At 32.6% G+C, this 14,647-nt stretch overlaps 1 protein-coding gene and 1 non-coding gene across 3 annotated transcripts; one reads left to right on the top strand and one right to left on the bottom strand.

The window, feature by feature from the left end:
• Positions 1–217: 217 nt before the first annotated feature.
• TRNAS-GCU lies at positions 218–299 on the bottom strand. Its single transcript has one exon. It is a non-coding gene; the product is annotated as a tRNA-Ser (tRNA).
• A 7,559-nt stretch (positions 300–7,858) lies between these two features.
• LOC111791419 (kinesin-like protein KIN-14I) lies at positions 7,859–14,306 on the top strand. Of its 2 annotated transcripts, none has more exons than XM_023672748.1 (18): positions 7,859–8,339; positions 8,724–8,890; positions 8,962–9,105; positions 9,188–9,427; positions 9,514–9,579; positions 9,721–9,864; positions 9,960–10,091; positions 10,176–10,257; positions 10,340–10,435; positions 10,523–10,696; positions 10,773–10,879; positions 10,971–11,149; positions 11,225–11,386; positions 11,477–11,730; positions 11,978–12,141; positions 12,233–12,430; positions 13,347–13,840; positions 13,922–14,306. In XM_023672748.1, the coding sequence occupies exons 1-18, from the start codon at positions 8,216–8,218 to the stop codon at positions 14,055–14,057; spliced, it is 3,063 nt and encodes a 1,020-aa protein (XP_023528516.1). In that variant the 5' UTR covers positions 7,859–8,215; the 3' UTR covers positions 14,058–14,306. The 2 variants fall into 2 exon arrangements, with proteins under 2 accessions (XP_023528516.1, XP_023528515.1); XM_023672747.1 differs by having other exon boundaries at positions 9,511–9,579.
• The last annotated feature ends 341 nt before the right edge of the window (positions 14,307–14,647 follow it).

Genomic DNA, 14,647 nt, shown 5'->3' with positions numbered 1-14,647 from the left:
TAAAATACTTATATTAATTACAAAATTAGAAAATTGCAATTAAATACAAAATTTGAAATTTGAAATTCAGTTTATAATTTAATATAACTTTTCTTTATCGAGCAATTGAATACTATGTAACGTTCAAACATTTAAAACTTTGTAGTAACGTTCAAATATTTAATGTTTAATAATCATTGACCAAGTATTGAATCAAAATAAAAATAAAAAACAGAATCGTCGCCTGAGAGATTCGAACTCTCGCGGGGAAACCCCATGTACTTAGCAGGCACACGCCTTAACCACTCGGCCAAAGCGACTGTTGTTGACATAAAATCAAATTTAAAACATTTAAATATAATTATATTCCAAAATTGGGCTTTGAGTTGGGCTTAAGACCCTTATTCTTTTGGGTCATAATACATATCAGTTACGAGTGAACTATGCTCGTTATGATAGACAAACCATAATAATAATAAATTTAACGCCTACCACAAATATACATAAATTACCAAAAAAAAAGGTATCTAATTATAATAATAATGTTTATAATAAGAATCATATATAGATATATTATTAATTCAATGGATATACAAATAAATATACAAATAAATAACAAATAAATACACAAAGTTAGAACATTATCTCAGTTTGAGGAAGTTGAGTTGTCATAATATTAATAATGATTAATTCCTTAAAGCCAATACTATTTAATTTAGTGAGATGGGGTGTCGTTTTTCCCGAATGAAGTTGTTTGTCTCTGAAAGAAAGACATTACTCACAAAAACATGGAATTAATTAAATTATGTTTTTTTTTAATTATAATTTTTAAAAATATATATTTGAAAAATTAAAGGAGAATAAATATTTGTGCTTTTTATTTATTTCAGGTTGGAAGAATAAAGAAAATTTTGTAGAAAAAAATGCACGTTGGTCAGGGAATCACATCTTTCAATTGCTTGTTTTTGGGTTTTGCATAAAATAAAATAAATAATAATAATAATAATAATAATAATAATAATAATAAGCTAAATCTCCAATTTAGTTTGTATGGTTTGAATATTATTTTAATTTGATTCTTTATAATTATAAAAGTTGTAGTTAATCCTTGTCACTTGAAGTCACGTTTGTGGGTAGTTGAATTCAGTCATTTATTTAAAATTTTATTTAATAAAAATAAAATATATGTTTATTTTTAAATATTTAATTAAAAATTTTCACCCAATTTTATATATATTTTAAAAATTACTTTTCAAATAATTCAATTCAAATAAGTTCATAATTCAATGATTTGGATTGAGTTGATCGGATTGCTCGAAGTTCTTAGTTAGTTCTTAAGTCTTACGTCATAGATTCATTTGTTTGTCTCATTCGGAGTCTTATTCATACTTAGGAGTTCGTTCCTATGTTACAAGCCCTTCTCGAGTTATGCCCTAGGTTTACTTAGTTCTCCTAAGTTCAACTTAGGGACATGGTATGGAAGCCATAAGTTATGTTTATTTAACCCTATTTGAGCCTTCGGTTTTCGTACTTAGTTCTTAGGGTTCTTGATTAGGTGTTCCACTAGTCTCCTCTTACGGCCGTCATCATTGTCATTGTGAACTTTGTTGTCATTATCATAGACCTATTGCTAGTAGGCCCTCGAAGCACAACGTTGGCGTTCATCTTCCAATCTATAGTTCTCATCGTAATGTTATGGACATTATTCACAAATTCTCTAGAAGTGTTTAATTGACATCCTCCTAATAAACCCCATAAAGCAAGCAATATAAAGGAGGATGCGACCCTCAATCAAGCCAACCATCATCTATCTATGCAGTCTCTTGCTCTTATTCCAGCAAGATCATGATCATAAAGTGATTGGAAACCCTCTTAACCGCACTCACTTAGGTTCATGCATTTTTACTATTCTACCCTCGTTCTACCAAGTCTCTGCCAACCTACTAGGTTCACTAAAAGGAAATTAACGAGCAAACCCCTTAATCATCCCCATAAAATACAGTTAGTTCTATAATGTTATTCATATCATCAACAACTATATCCAATTCACGATTAGAGCTTAATTTGCAAACCCTAAAATCGTCTCCATACAGCAACATTAAACAACATATACACAAACTTTTCTTCACGAGGGACATAGTACCGTTACCTAAACACATAGATATGTAGTTCGTAGTGGCTTATAAATTTTGCACTAAACGATCATATCTCTAAGATGCTAAACTTCGCTTACACAAAATGAAAATTCATAAATCATAACAACATAAAGAAAGAAAGAGAGCATAATTAGAGGAGCAAAAGGAGAAGGGTCTCTTTATTTATTTATTTATGTTTTTTATTTTTTATTTTTTTATTTTTTTATTTTTTTATTTTTTTATTTTCCTCCCTCTCATGATGTGTTAAAGGAGTGGGATGCTTTCATCATTCCTTGAAAATGCAGGCTGCCCCCACCAATATTCTTTTTTTTTCTTCTTCTTCTTAATTTGTTTTTTTTTTTTCCATTGATTTTTTTTTATTAAAATAATAATAATAATAATAATAATAATAATGTGCATATTATAAATAATATAAATTATGGTGGAATTTAATATTTTAATTTTTTTTTTTATTTTGAATGTAGACAACTGGGGGGATTTAGATTTGGTTATATAATTAATTAAATGAGGTTTAGGCCTTCTAATTTATTCAATATATTTATTTATTTATTTTTCTAAATCTTGTTGACAGCCAAAAATTAGAATGATTATAATGATGGATTGCTTTAGCTTTGTTAATTTCATATAAATTTGGGGTTTTTTTGTAATAAAAAATAATTGGGAATCCTTAATTTGCAAGGCTTAAAGTTAACCTCCAAAAGTTGAATGGATGAACAGATTGATATTATTAAAGAGATGGGTTTGGTAATCTTTTTTATTTTATTTATTTATTTTTAATATGTTTGTGGGATCTGAGGAGACATATGGTGGGAAGTGGGGAATTTAATAAAAGAATTATATTTAGATTAAAATTTTTAAAAATGTAGCCTCCTTTATTTTTTAAATATATTTTTTCTTTTAAAATTCTACATTTTTTAAGTGTTTGAAAAGTGGGTTCGAGTGAGAATCTAGGATAAAATTTAGAATCTATAGGTCTTTATATCGTCTCCAAACTCAAGATAGACATTTTGTTGGTCGAATTAACCCAACCAACGTGACTAACCTGAGAATAGAGTAACAATTCAATCCAACTCTACTCTACTTTTAAAATTATTATGAAGATTAAGAATATTTGACGTTTGTAACTGATGTGGGTGGTGCGTTGTGACTTGCAAATGTTTTATATTTGAGTTTTATGAGATTTTAGTTATTAATGTAACATACAGATGAATATAAGGAATATAGAATCTGTATACCCTAAAATTTATCTTAAAATAGGTAAAAAGTTACACAAATCTTTCTTGGATTTACACTAATTATATATAATAATATTTGAGAGGAAATTGAATTATAAAAAAAGTTTATGGTATGATGTCAAAGGCAAAATAATTATATTATTTTAAGAGAGTGTGACGTTTATTATTACTTTACTCTTGTTAATACTAATTATCATACCTTAACAATATTTAAATTAATATTTTAAGTTCAAATCATATCGTAAAATATAATTATCTAGTCTAAAACTCTAATTATCATAATTAAAAGGTTCGATTCATTCTCCAATTTTTAGTTTATAAGGACCATATTGAAATTAAACTAATGGATAGGGACTAAATTAAAAATCGACTTAATTTAACATAATCATAAAACTTCCCCACATTTTTGCATCTTGATGATAACTCACCATCAAGAATCACATGCAAGAAATAAGTGTAAGTGAAGGGGGGGAGGGAATATAAAATTGCTGTACCTAAGAGGAAAAAAGAAAAGCTTATGAAATGGCCAATGTGATGATGACGCGTGTGATTTTTATTTTATTTTTTATTTTTTTTCTCTTGGTGTTGAAAATGAAGTGGGCTCACTAAAGTCATGAGTTTGCACAGTTCATTTCATGAAGCATATAAAGTTAATATAAAGTTTTGAAATTTAATACAATCATATAGTATAGATATATGAACAGTACATGCACCATTTCCCCTCCCCATGTGAAGCTTATTTAAAGTTTTCAAAAGATATTTCATTCAATCATTTCCATTATTTCTTTTCTCTCTTTTAATTATTATTTATTTTTCATAATTCAACTAATTACTCGTTAATTAAGTTTAAATTAATTTATTTTCACTCCAAATATTTGAGAAAAATAAAAATAAATAAAAGGAAATGTTATAAATTGATTAACCTTGAACCTTATTTTATAACGTTTAAATGTGAATTTTACACTCTTTGAACGTTATATTGTGACCGAGGCGCGTATACACACGCGCTTACAGGTGAGAGTGGTTTATGAGAAGTGTTGATAAAACTACACCTACTCGCTTTGTTGGGAAACCGTGACACGTAAGCAGTTTGAAGGATGTGGCACCAGTTGTCAAGCTATGATTGGTCTTTCACTAAATAATTTTATTCGCCGCAGTTACGAGAGTACGTCTCCGAGTTTAAAATAAAATGAATAAATAAATAAATAAATAAATAATTGAATTGTGGCATGGGCCCACGTAAGACGCTCCATGTGGGCTCCCCATCGTATCCGAAGCTAGTAAGGTTTAACAACGAACCAAACATTTGAATTTTATGGACGTTGAACTGCAGCCTATTTGTTTGGCTTAATTGACAATAATAACCTCGAAATGCCGCCACTTCTTTTTATTGTAATTATTTTTCTTTTTTTAATGCAATTTTGAATTAAGTTCATCTTTTTGCTGTTATATATATGTGTGCGAACGAACTACATTACAATTATTTTACAATAAGTTTTGTGCATTATTTTTAGTTTTAAATTTTCTATTTATTACCACCTAGCTCAAAAGCGAGAATTCAATTGAGCCCGAGAAAATATTAAAATTTTAATTAAGAAATAGTATAATTTACTCGATGAATATCATCAAAATTTTAAAACCTATGTCTCTAAACTTTTAATTTACCTAACTATTGTCCATATCGATTCACAACCAAGTCAATTGATTGGTCAAGCACATACAAGATCGAAGCTAACCTCGATGTTACCTGACTTCGGCATGCTTCGAACTTAGCTCGAACACATGCCACTATTGGTAGGGCCAACTACATTATTAAGTTAATTGTTCTAAATTATTTTTCTTTTGTTAGAAATTGTTTTCAAAGAACCATTTTCAATTGTGAGCGAGACCCATTGCCAACCGCCTCCTAGTTTTTTTTTTTTTTTTTTTTTTTTTTTTTNTCTTTTTTAATATTCTTTTTTCTCTTTTTTTTAAATAAAAAAGTTACCTTTTTTAATATTGTTTTTTTGATTTCAACTAAAGTAATGGTCCCACATTCCTTCTCCCCTCCCGAGATTTTACCGTTTGTTTATTTTTTTTTTATTGTTTTTTCCATTTGAGGAACGTTGTAGGTCAGTTCAAGTTGAATTATTATTTTATTTCAAAATAAATAAATAAATAAATAATTTAGTAGTGGAGGAACTGAGAGAGTTCTGAACAATTTTGAACCATACCACGAGGGAATGAAATATATTTGTATTTATATTTTTATTAAAAAATTATATATATATATACATATTATCAATACAGTACATAAAATAAAACAAAATTTAAATATATTTTTTTTAAATTTTATATTCAATTTATTATGTAACGAAAATAAAGTAAGAATAGGTTTATTTAGGTATATATCTTTCGGCTGATCTTAAAATAACCATACTACTTTATAATACTTGGTTGCAGTTTAGTTGCGAGAAATATTTTAAACAATAGTTTGTTATCATGAAGTTCGATAATTCATTCTCCAAAGTTTATTCTCTTTTATTTATTTTTTATTTGCTCTCATAATCATAATAGTTTCATCCAGGAGAAATTCAACAAAACATTTTCGTAATTTTAAATGAAATTAATAGGCTTTTTTCTTTTTTTAACAAAAAAAATTCAAACGTCAAAATTTGAAATGGTTTTGTTTTATTTAATTTTTATTTTTAATTTATGTAGGCCTATTTTTTGACTTCTTCAATAATATCCAATCAGACATGCCTATAATGCGACATTTATTTATAATTTAAAAGCGCAGACTAATGGACAAAAAACCTAAGGATCTTTCAAATTATTTAAAAAATAATAATTATTATTTCCGTTTAAAAGCTGTAATGGCGGGAAATTTCTTATTCCGACGTGGATTAATTTATGTAAATTTTAATTTTAATTTATAATTTCACTTTGTTACCACGTTTATGTGTTATTTTAACTTTATGGTCAAATATTCACAAAAAACCCATTTATAAAATAAAATTTTAATAATAATTTTTGTTCATAGAAAATAAAAATATGTATTTATAAATATAGAGATCCATTATCATTTTCAAAAGTTCACAGTTTGATTCACTGCTGTAATTGTTATATATATTTTAAATGAAATTTATACGAATAGTAAAATTTAATTTAAATTATTTTTAAATTATTAAAATAAAAAACATGCTTTCTAAATATATACATAATGTTGGTGGATATTGATGGAAACATAGGGTAGAAATAGGTAGTAAAATTATTATCACTGCCATTATTAATGTTGACATTGTGCCTCCAAAGTTCCATACAATGAATAAAAAAAAACAAATTTATTTATTTGACTGATAAATTATGTTTCGAATAAATACAACTTTACGTTTCGTCTTTAAATATATGAGGATCGAAAAAATATAGATTAAAAAAAAAACTTTAATCAATTACTTTTTTTTTTTTTTTTTTTTTTTTTTTTTTNAACTAAAATTTAAAAAATGAACCACGAAAATATGGATTCGGATATGAATAAGTTTCAAAAGAATTTTCAATTTATGAAAATATGGACAAATATGTTAAGATATTAATAAAACTTTATTCTAAAAGTATAAACGGTTTGAATAATTTAATTATATAGGTAGGCAATGATGAAATTACAATCACTTCTAATGGAATACTTTACATTTAAGTATATACCATACACGAAAACTTTCTATTTTTTTTTTTATTTTTTTATTTTTTGCGCTCTAAGCTAGACCATTCTTTGTTTATGCTAATTAATTTTTAAGTAAACAATGAAATTTTTTTAATTGTACGGCAATAAAAGGAAATGGGTTTGATGTTGGATACATGCAATAATGTTGATGTCACTCTGAACATAACTCAATAAATAAAACGTTAAATAACATTCATATAATCGATAGTTCGATCTTCTAATCTCGTCGCTATTAAGCTAACGTACATTAATTATACATTAACATAATTCCTAAAAAAAAAAATTAATTGAAATAATTTAAAAGTTTAATTTTTGAGGAGATGCTTTTGATATTAAAATTTAGTTTCCAAACCAACGGCAAGTGATAATCCATCCGACCTTATTTTAATTAATAAAATATAAACAATTTTTTAATTCCAATACGCAACAGACTAATTATAAACCTTTTAAAAAAAAAAAGAAACCGACCAATTAATTATTGTAAAGTTGAAATATTCCTACGTGGCGAGATCACCCCATTATTCACGTGACACGTGGCGAGGTAATAAAATCACCACCTCCAACCTCTCAAATTTCAATTCCATTTGGTTCAAAATAAAAGAATGCCGCCTCACGCGCTTTAAAGAGCCGTTGGTGGAGGTTCGGTGAAAGGTTCGCTACTAGGTTCGGTGAAAGGTTCGCTACTAGGTTCGGTGAAAGGTTCGCTACTAGGTTCGGTGATAGGCTCGGTTTTCAGCTTCGAAAAAGCAGAAAGCAGTAGAGAGAGTATTAAAGGCATAAGAATAACAGAGAGGAGAGAGAGAGAGAGAGAAACGCTACTCTTTCAGTATCTTTCTTTGTTCGTAGAGAGAGAAAAAGAAAGCAAAAGCAGGAAAGGTGGAAGCAATGGAGAGCTAATAACAAAGAAATATCAACAAACACCATTACCCATTAACCCCATTTTCCATTACTTACCAACAGCAGAGGATCGTCACTTTTGTGGGCACAGGAAGAACAATCCTCCACTAATAATCAGATTTGAATCCGATCTTTTTGTTTTCCTCAAGGTACCCAAATTCTGATGCAGTGTGGTGTCGTTTGGTGTTGATTTTGAGCCTCTTTTGGGGGGAGAATTCCTTTTCTGTGCGACGACGATCGTGGAATCAATGGAAAGAACGCTGTCGTTTTCAGTAGCATCGGTGGTTGAGGATGTGCTTCAACAGCATGGAAATCGTCTTGGTAATGGAGGAGGAGGCCTTGATTTGGAATCTAGAAGAGCTGAGGAAGCTGGTAACTCTGCTTTTTTCTAATCTTCTTTTTCCGAAATCTTTGGAGTCTTGTGAATCTGATGAATAACTTCGGTAATCAATTCATTGATGTTCGTTTTTCCAAGAAAAAGAGCGCATATGCTTGTATTTTGGATATACATTCTATGAACAAGAAAATTTAGAGTATCTTAATTGCTACCTTTAGAAATCGATGCTACGGATTTGCGATCCTCTGTTTTTTCATCTATTTGATCGTAATTGTGTTCTATACTGAGATTTTTTTCTGGATTGTTCAGTAAGCGTTCCCTCTCAGTATACACAATTGTTTCTGATCTATTCATGTTTTAAAAGCTTTTTGGTGTTTCTTCTCGGAAACTTATTGAAATTAGTTCATTCTTTAAACAAGCATCAAGAAGAAATGAAGCTGCCGGGTGGCTAAGGAAGATGATCGGGGTAGTTGCAGCTAAAGATTTGCCTGCTGAACCTTCAGAGGAAGAATTTAGGCTTGGATTGAGAAGTGGGATTATTCTCTGCAATGTCTTGAATAAGGTTCAACCAGGAGCTGTTCCTAAGGTGAGCCAAATTCACATTTGGGTTTATCCCTTTTTTGGGCTTTATGTGATCTTTTCTCTGTTTCTCTTTAGGTGGTTGAAAGCCCTTGTGATTCTGCCCTCATCCCTGATGGTGCTGCACTCTCAGCATTTCAGTATTTTGAGAACGTGAGGAATTTTCTTGTAGCTGTACAGGACATGGGTGTTCCTACCTTTGAGGCATCTGATCTAGAGCAAGTATGTATGAAGAAATGATGACTTAGTGGTAGAAAAGGGTGATTCGATTGACAAATTTTGTTTAATGATATTTCTTTTTCAGGGAGGGAAATCTGCCAGGGTTGTCAATACTGTTCTGGCTCTTAAATCTTACGACGAATGGAAACAAGGTGGAGGCTATGGAGTTTGGAAATTCGGTGGAAATGTAAAGCCTACCACTACTCTGTCTGCTACTAAGTCCTTTGTGAGGAAAAATTCAGAGCCATTTACAAATTCCTTGTCAAGAACTTCCTCTCTGAATGACAAATCCTTCAATTCATCCAACGCCGAATGGAACAAAACTGTTAGTACTGTGGATTCTTTCACAACCTTGTGTTGTTTTTGTTGCCTTTTTCTTACTCCTACTTTGTCAATTATTCATTGTAGCAGACTAGCTCTCGCTCCATGCTCGTTCGTGCACTTTTGACAGATAAAAGGCCTGAAGAAATCCCAACGGTGATGACTGAATGTGTTCTTGCTTCATGATTAATGGAAATTGTTCTGCTGCTAAGAGCATATGTAGTTTAGTGATCTATTTTGTATGAAATGGAGGTGTCCACAGCTTGTTCTAAACTATGTTGCTCTATCTTGTTATAGTTGGTAGAATCATTGCTAAGCAAGCTTGTGGATGAAGTTGAGAATCGCTTTTCCAGCCTAGAACAATCTTGCTCAAAAGACGTGGTTGCCGCTACATCACAAAGCAACAAGTCGCTCTTGAAATCAGCTTTTGGTGCTAAAAGGGTCTGTTGGTGATCTTTTTATGCTCACACACAGCTATCAATTGGTGTTAGTGCGGTATTTCGTGAATTTACTTACCCTGTTCACTCTTTGTATAGGCGGATGAACTTCACTCCAAAGAGATGGAAAAGAATGAAATAATCCATGAAAACAGTATGTTTGAGCAGCAATCAAAGAGCCTTCTCCTGAAACAGCAAATGATTTTCGATCAGCAGCAAAAGGATGTTCAGGTATGCACTTGTAACATGTTCTTACTAATTGTGTTTTTATTTATTGTTCATCATATTCGTACTAATTTTAAAACACTATTGTAGGAACTAAAACATAAGCTGCACGCTACAAAAGCTGGAATGCAGTTTATGCAAGTGAAATTTAATGAAGAGTTCCACAACCTCGGTAGGATTAACACAAATTTCAGTGGGGAGTAAGATAACTTTTTATCTCATTTCTTAATTTTGGCTTCTTGAATTTATGGTAGGTATGCATGTTCATAGTCTTGCTCATGCTGCATCTGGATATCATAAAGTTCTTGAAGACAACCGTAAGCTATACAATCAAGTGCAGGATCTCAAGGGTAATTTAGATCACTTGTCATATATAATTGAGTTTTCTGTGAATTTTCTGTTGAAGATTATACTATTTTGGTGTTTGTGATGACCAGGTAGCATAAGAGTTTACTGCCGAGTTAGACCCTTTTTGTCTACTCAATCAAATGGTTTGAGTGTCGTTGATCACATAGAAGATGGAAATATTACTGTTAACGCCCCCTCAAAGCATGGGAAGGGACAGAGATCTTTTGGCTTCAACAAAGTATTTGGTCCATCTGCTACGCAAGGTTGATACAATTCAACTTTAAATAGGTATAGATTTTCTAACACATAATTTGACAAATTGTTCTCATTCTATTGCAGTGGAGGTCTTCGCCGATATGCAGCCACTCGTTCGGTCCGTTCTTGATGGATACAATGTTTGCATTTTTGCATATGGACAAACAGGATCAGGGAAAACTTTTACTATGGTATGTATTAAGCTCTTAAACTTTGCATCTTAAAAGCAAGAGCGTGTGAAATTCAGATATGTGCTAAGTTCTTTCATTGTCACATGTCTAGACTGGGCCAAAAGAGCTAACAGAGAAGAGCCAAGGAGTAAATTATAGAGCATTGGGAGATTTGTTCCTTATAGCAGATCAAAGAAAGGAGACGTATCGATATGATGTTTCTGTTCAGATGATCGAGATATATAACGAGCAAGTCCGGGATCTCCTTGTCACTGATGGAACTAATAAAAGATATCCTTCTAGTTCTTCTTATTTATCCTTATGTTTGTAGTCTGTTCATGAAATGCTTTCCTTGACTATTTTTACATTAGAAATTCGCAATAGTTCTCAAAATGGACTCAGTGTACCAGATGCTAACCTCGTAAGCGTGTCGTCGACGTTGGATATCATTAATCTAATGAACCTTGGCCATAGGAATCGTGTCGTAGGTGCGACAGCTCTAAACGACCGTAGTAGCCGTTCCCATAGGTAAAAACAATCCATATATCTTGTGCTGTGGTGTTCAGAATGTGTATGGCTTGACCAGGCACCAGGCTAACTTCATGAATCATCTTGTAGTTGTCTGACGGTTCATGTTCAAGGAAGAGATTTGACATCTGGAGCCATTCTCCGTGGCTGTATGCATCTTGTAGACTTGGCGGGGAGTGAGAGAGTTGATAAGTCTGAGGTGACTGGAGATAGACTGAAAGAGGCACAGCACATCAATAAGTCTCTTTCTGCTCTTGGTGATGTGATTGCTTCTCTTGCACAGAAGAATCCCCACGTCCCTTACAGAAATAGCAAATTAACACAACTCCTTCAAGATTCACTTGGTAAGATGAAAGTTTACCAACTATTGCTACATGTGAGATCCCACGTCCGTTGGGGAGGAGAACAAAACACCTTTTATAAGGATGTGGAAACCTTTCCCTAGCAAACGTGTTTTAGAAACCTTGAGGGGAAGCCCGATAGGGAAAGCCCAAAGAAGATAATATCTACTAGCAATGTGCTTGGGCCGTTACACTATCAATTCACATGCCAGATTGATTAACAATTTGAACTTTATCTGTAACTTTTTAGGTGGTCAAGCCAAGACGTTGATGTTTGTTCACATTAGTCCAGAACCTGATGCTATTGGAGAGACATTAAGCACGCTTAAATTTGCAGAGAGGGTTGCCACAGTCGAGCTTGGTGCTGCTCGAGTGAACAAAGACACTTCAGATGTTAAAGAGCTCAAAGAGCAGGTTTTGACATTTGATATCATTTAATCTCATGCCATGTCCATACAAGCTTTTGTTAGTATACTCATCATGTAAAGACTTAACTTCATGTCAGATTGCAAGTTTAAAGGCAGCACTTGCAAGGAAAGAGGGGGCACAACAACAACATGCTCAACATTCTGCTTCTGGGAATGAAAAATTCAAGACAAAAGCAAGTGAGATATCACCTTTCCGGCCTAAGAGTCAGGATGTAGATGTGTTGGTTGAACACGCTATCCGCCGTCAGCCTATGGGCGATGTAGGCAACATTGAGGTATTTTTTTTCTTTTTCCTTAATTGAATGAGGCATTTGCTCATATGATCTTTGTTCTTCAAGACTGTTTGTTTGCTGATGATATGCTGAAGATCACTTGATACTCCTTTATTTCTCTCAATATAAACTTAGAGGTCTGTTCCACCAATGAGCCACTTACTAGCCAAAACCTTGGGTTCATCTCCCTCTACTTTGGAATCCATAAAAATATAGTTGAGTGAAAAAAATTTGGTATATGTTAAGAATCACGAACCTCCACAGTGGTATGATATTGTCCATTTTGAGCGTAAGCTCTCAATTTTTCTTTTGATTTCCCTAGAAGGCATCATACCAATGGAGATGTATTCCTTACTTATAAAACTCATGATCATCTCCTTAATTAGCTGATGTGGGACTCCCCACTAACAATTCTTCCATCGAACAAAATATACCATAGACCCTTCCCTGAATAGGCGCCTTTGAACAGCCTCCCTCTAATTAAACCTCGACTCCTTTCTTTGGAATCCTCAAATAAAGTACACCCTTTATTCGACACTTGAGTCACTTTTTTACTACACCTTCGAGGCTCACAACTTCTTGTTCGATATTTGAGTGACATGGTTAAGTTAAGGACTGGGCTATGATACTATATTAGGAATCACGAACCTCTACAATGGTACGACATTATCCACTTTAAACCTAAGCTCTTATAGCTTTGCTTTTGGTTTCCCCACAAGCCCTCATACCAATACTAATGGAGATGTATTCCTTACGGGAGATGGGAGATATGAGAAATGAAGGATGGTGTTCAGTATTGGTGGTTGTGAACCCAAACTTAAACTCTTTCAAAAGTCTCTTTCCCCAGTAAAATTGTCCATGTATTATTTGGTTTTACACTACACTAACATGAAGTTTCACCTCAATATCAATGCTACAGCTTCATAACAATTCTGCGTTGAGACAGAAGAGGCAGAGTTTTGACATGGATGAGCTGTTGGCCAATTCACCTCCATGGCCACCAGTCAGTAGCCCTTGCCTGAACTACAGGGAGGACGATAAAGACACGGCTTCAGGCGAGTGGGTTGACAAGGTAATGGTAAACAAGCAAGACGTAAACCGAATCGAGAATCCATTGGGGGGTTGCTGGGAAGCAGAAAATGGTCACTTAAATGATGTCTTCCACCAAAAATATCTTCAGGACTCCTCCAAACTGTATACAGAACAAGGTTTCAGTATGTTAACTGGAGCTAACCGATTCAACATGGTTGGCATTGATGATATAGACGATATCGACGCTGGAACAAGCGACTCATCCGAGCCAGACTTGCTTTGGCAATTTAACCATTCCAAGCTTACAAGTATAGGCAGCGGAATCGGATCGAAAACAAAGAAACCGAATGGTGGAAAGGCAGTAAAGAGCCCAGAATTAAGGTAATAATAGCTACTAAACTAGCATATATATACTTCATCTCTTGAATATTATGACTCAACTTTAATGGAATTGTGCGGCAGGAACTTGAGTTCTTCAATGGGTCCTTCTCCTTCACAGAAGATATCAAATGGGGTTGGCGCCCTCCCAATGAACAGAAATGGGAGACAACCTGCATCTGCTGAAAACAAACGCAGAACTGGAAATAGAAAACAGTAATTCTTTTTTTTTTTTTTATTCTTTAACAAAACGTGAGGGAGTGTTGATTTCCTTTTTGAGTTTCTTCTTATTATGTTATTGCCATGTTGAAAAGAGAGAAAGGTGTTTTTACATGTCTTTCCACATATTCCCCCTTTTTTAATTGCTGTAATTAATTATTGTAACAGTGAAAAGAAGCAATAATTTCAGTTGCTTTTGTATTGGTTTATTTTCCTGGGGATTTTTAATGACAGAAACTGTATTAACAAAGCTCCACAGTGTCTTTCTGCTACTGTTCTTTGCCTTTAAATTTAATATATTTGTCGCACAACACCCGTCTATGTCTTATTGTCATAACACACTCATTTCGTAATTGTTACGAATGATTTGAATCAAGTTCTTTATGGTTACCTTATAAAATATTTAATCCCTCTTTATAAAGAACATTAATAATTCACTGGATGATCGCATGAAACTTAATCTTAATCATGAGTGAATTATGAATTTCTATATATAAAGGTTTGTCCTTTGATTTGCTGGAGTGAGAATGACTTTTGTAACTGGTTCAATATGTCTGCCATTTTAGGAATTTGACCAAATAGAGAGACAGG

This window comes from Cucurbita pepo, chromosome LG03 (genome assembly GCF_002806865.2).
Source record: "Cucurbita pepo subsp. pepo cultivar mu-cu-16 chromosome LG03, ASM280686v2, whole genome shotgun sequence".
NCBI classification, from domain to species: Eukaryota; Viridiplantae; Streptophyta; class Magnoliopsida; order Cucurbitales; family Cucurbitaceae; genus Cucurbita; species Cucurbita pepo.
The sequence above is the reverse complement of the archived record's forward strand: the minus strand, read 5'-3'. Positions and strand labels throughout refer to the sequence as shown.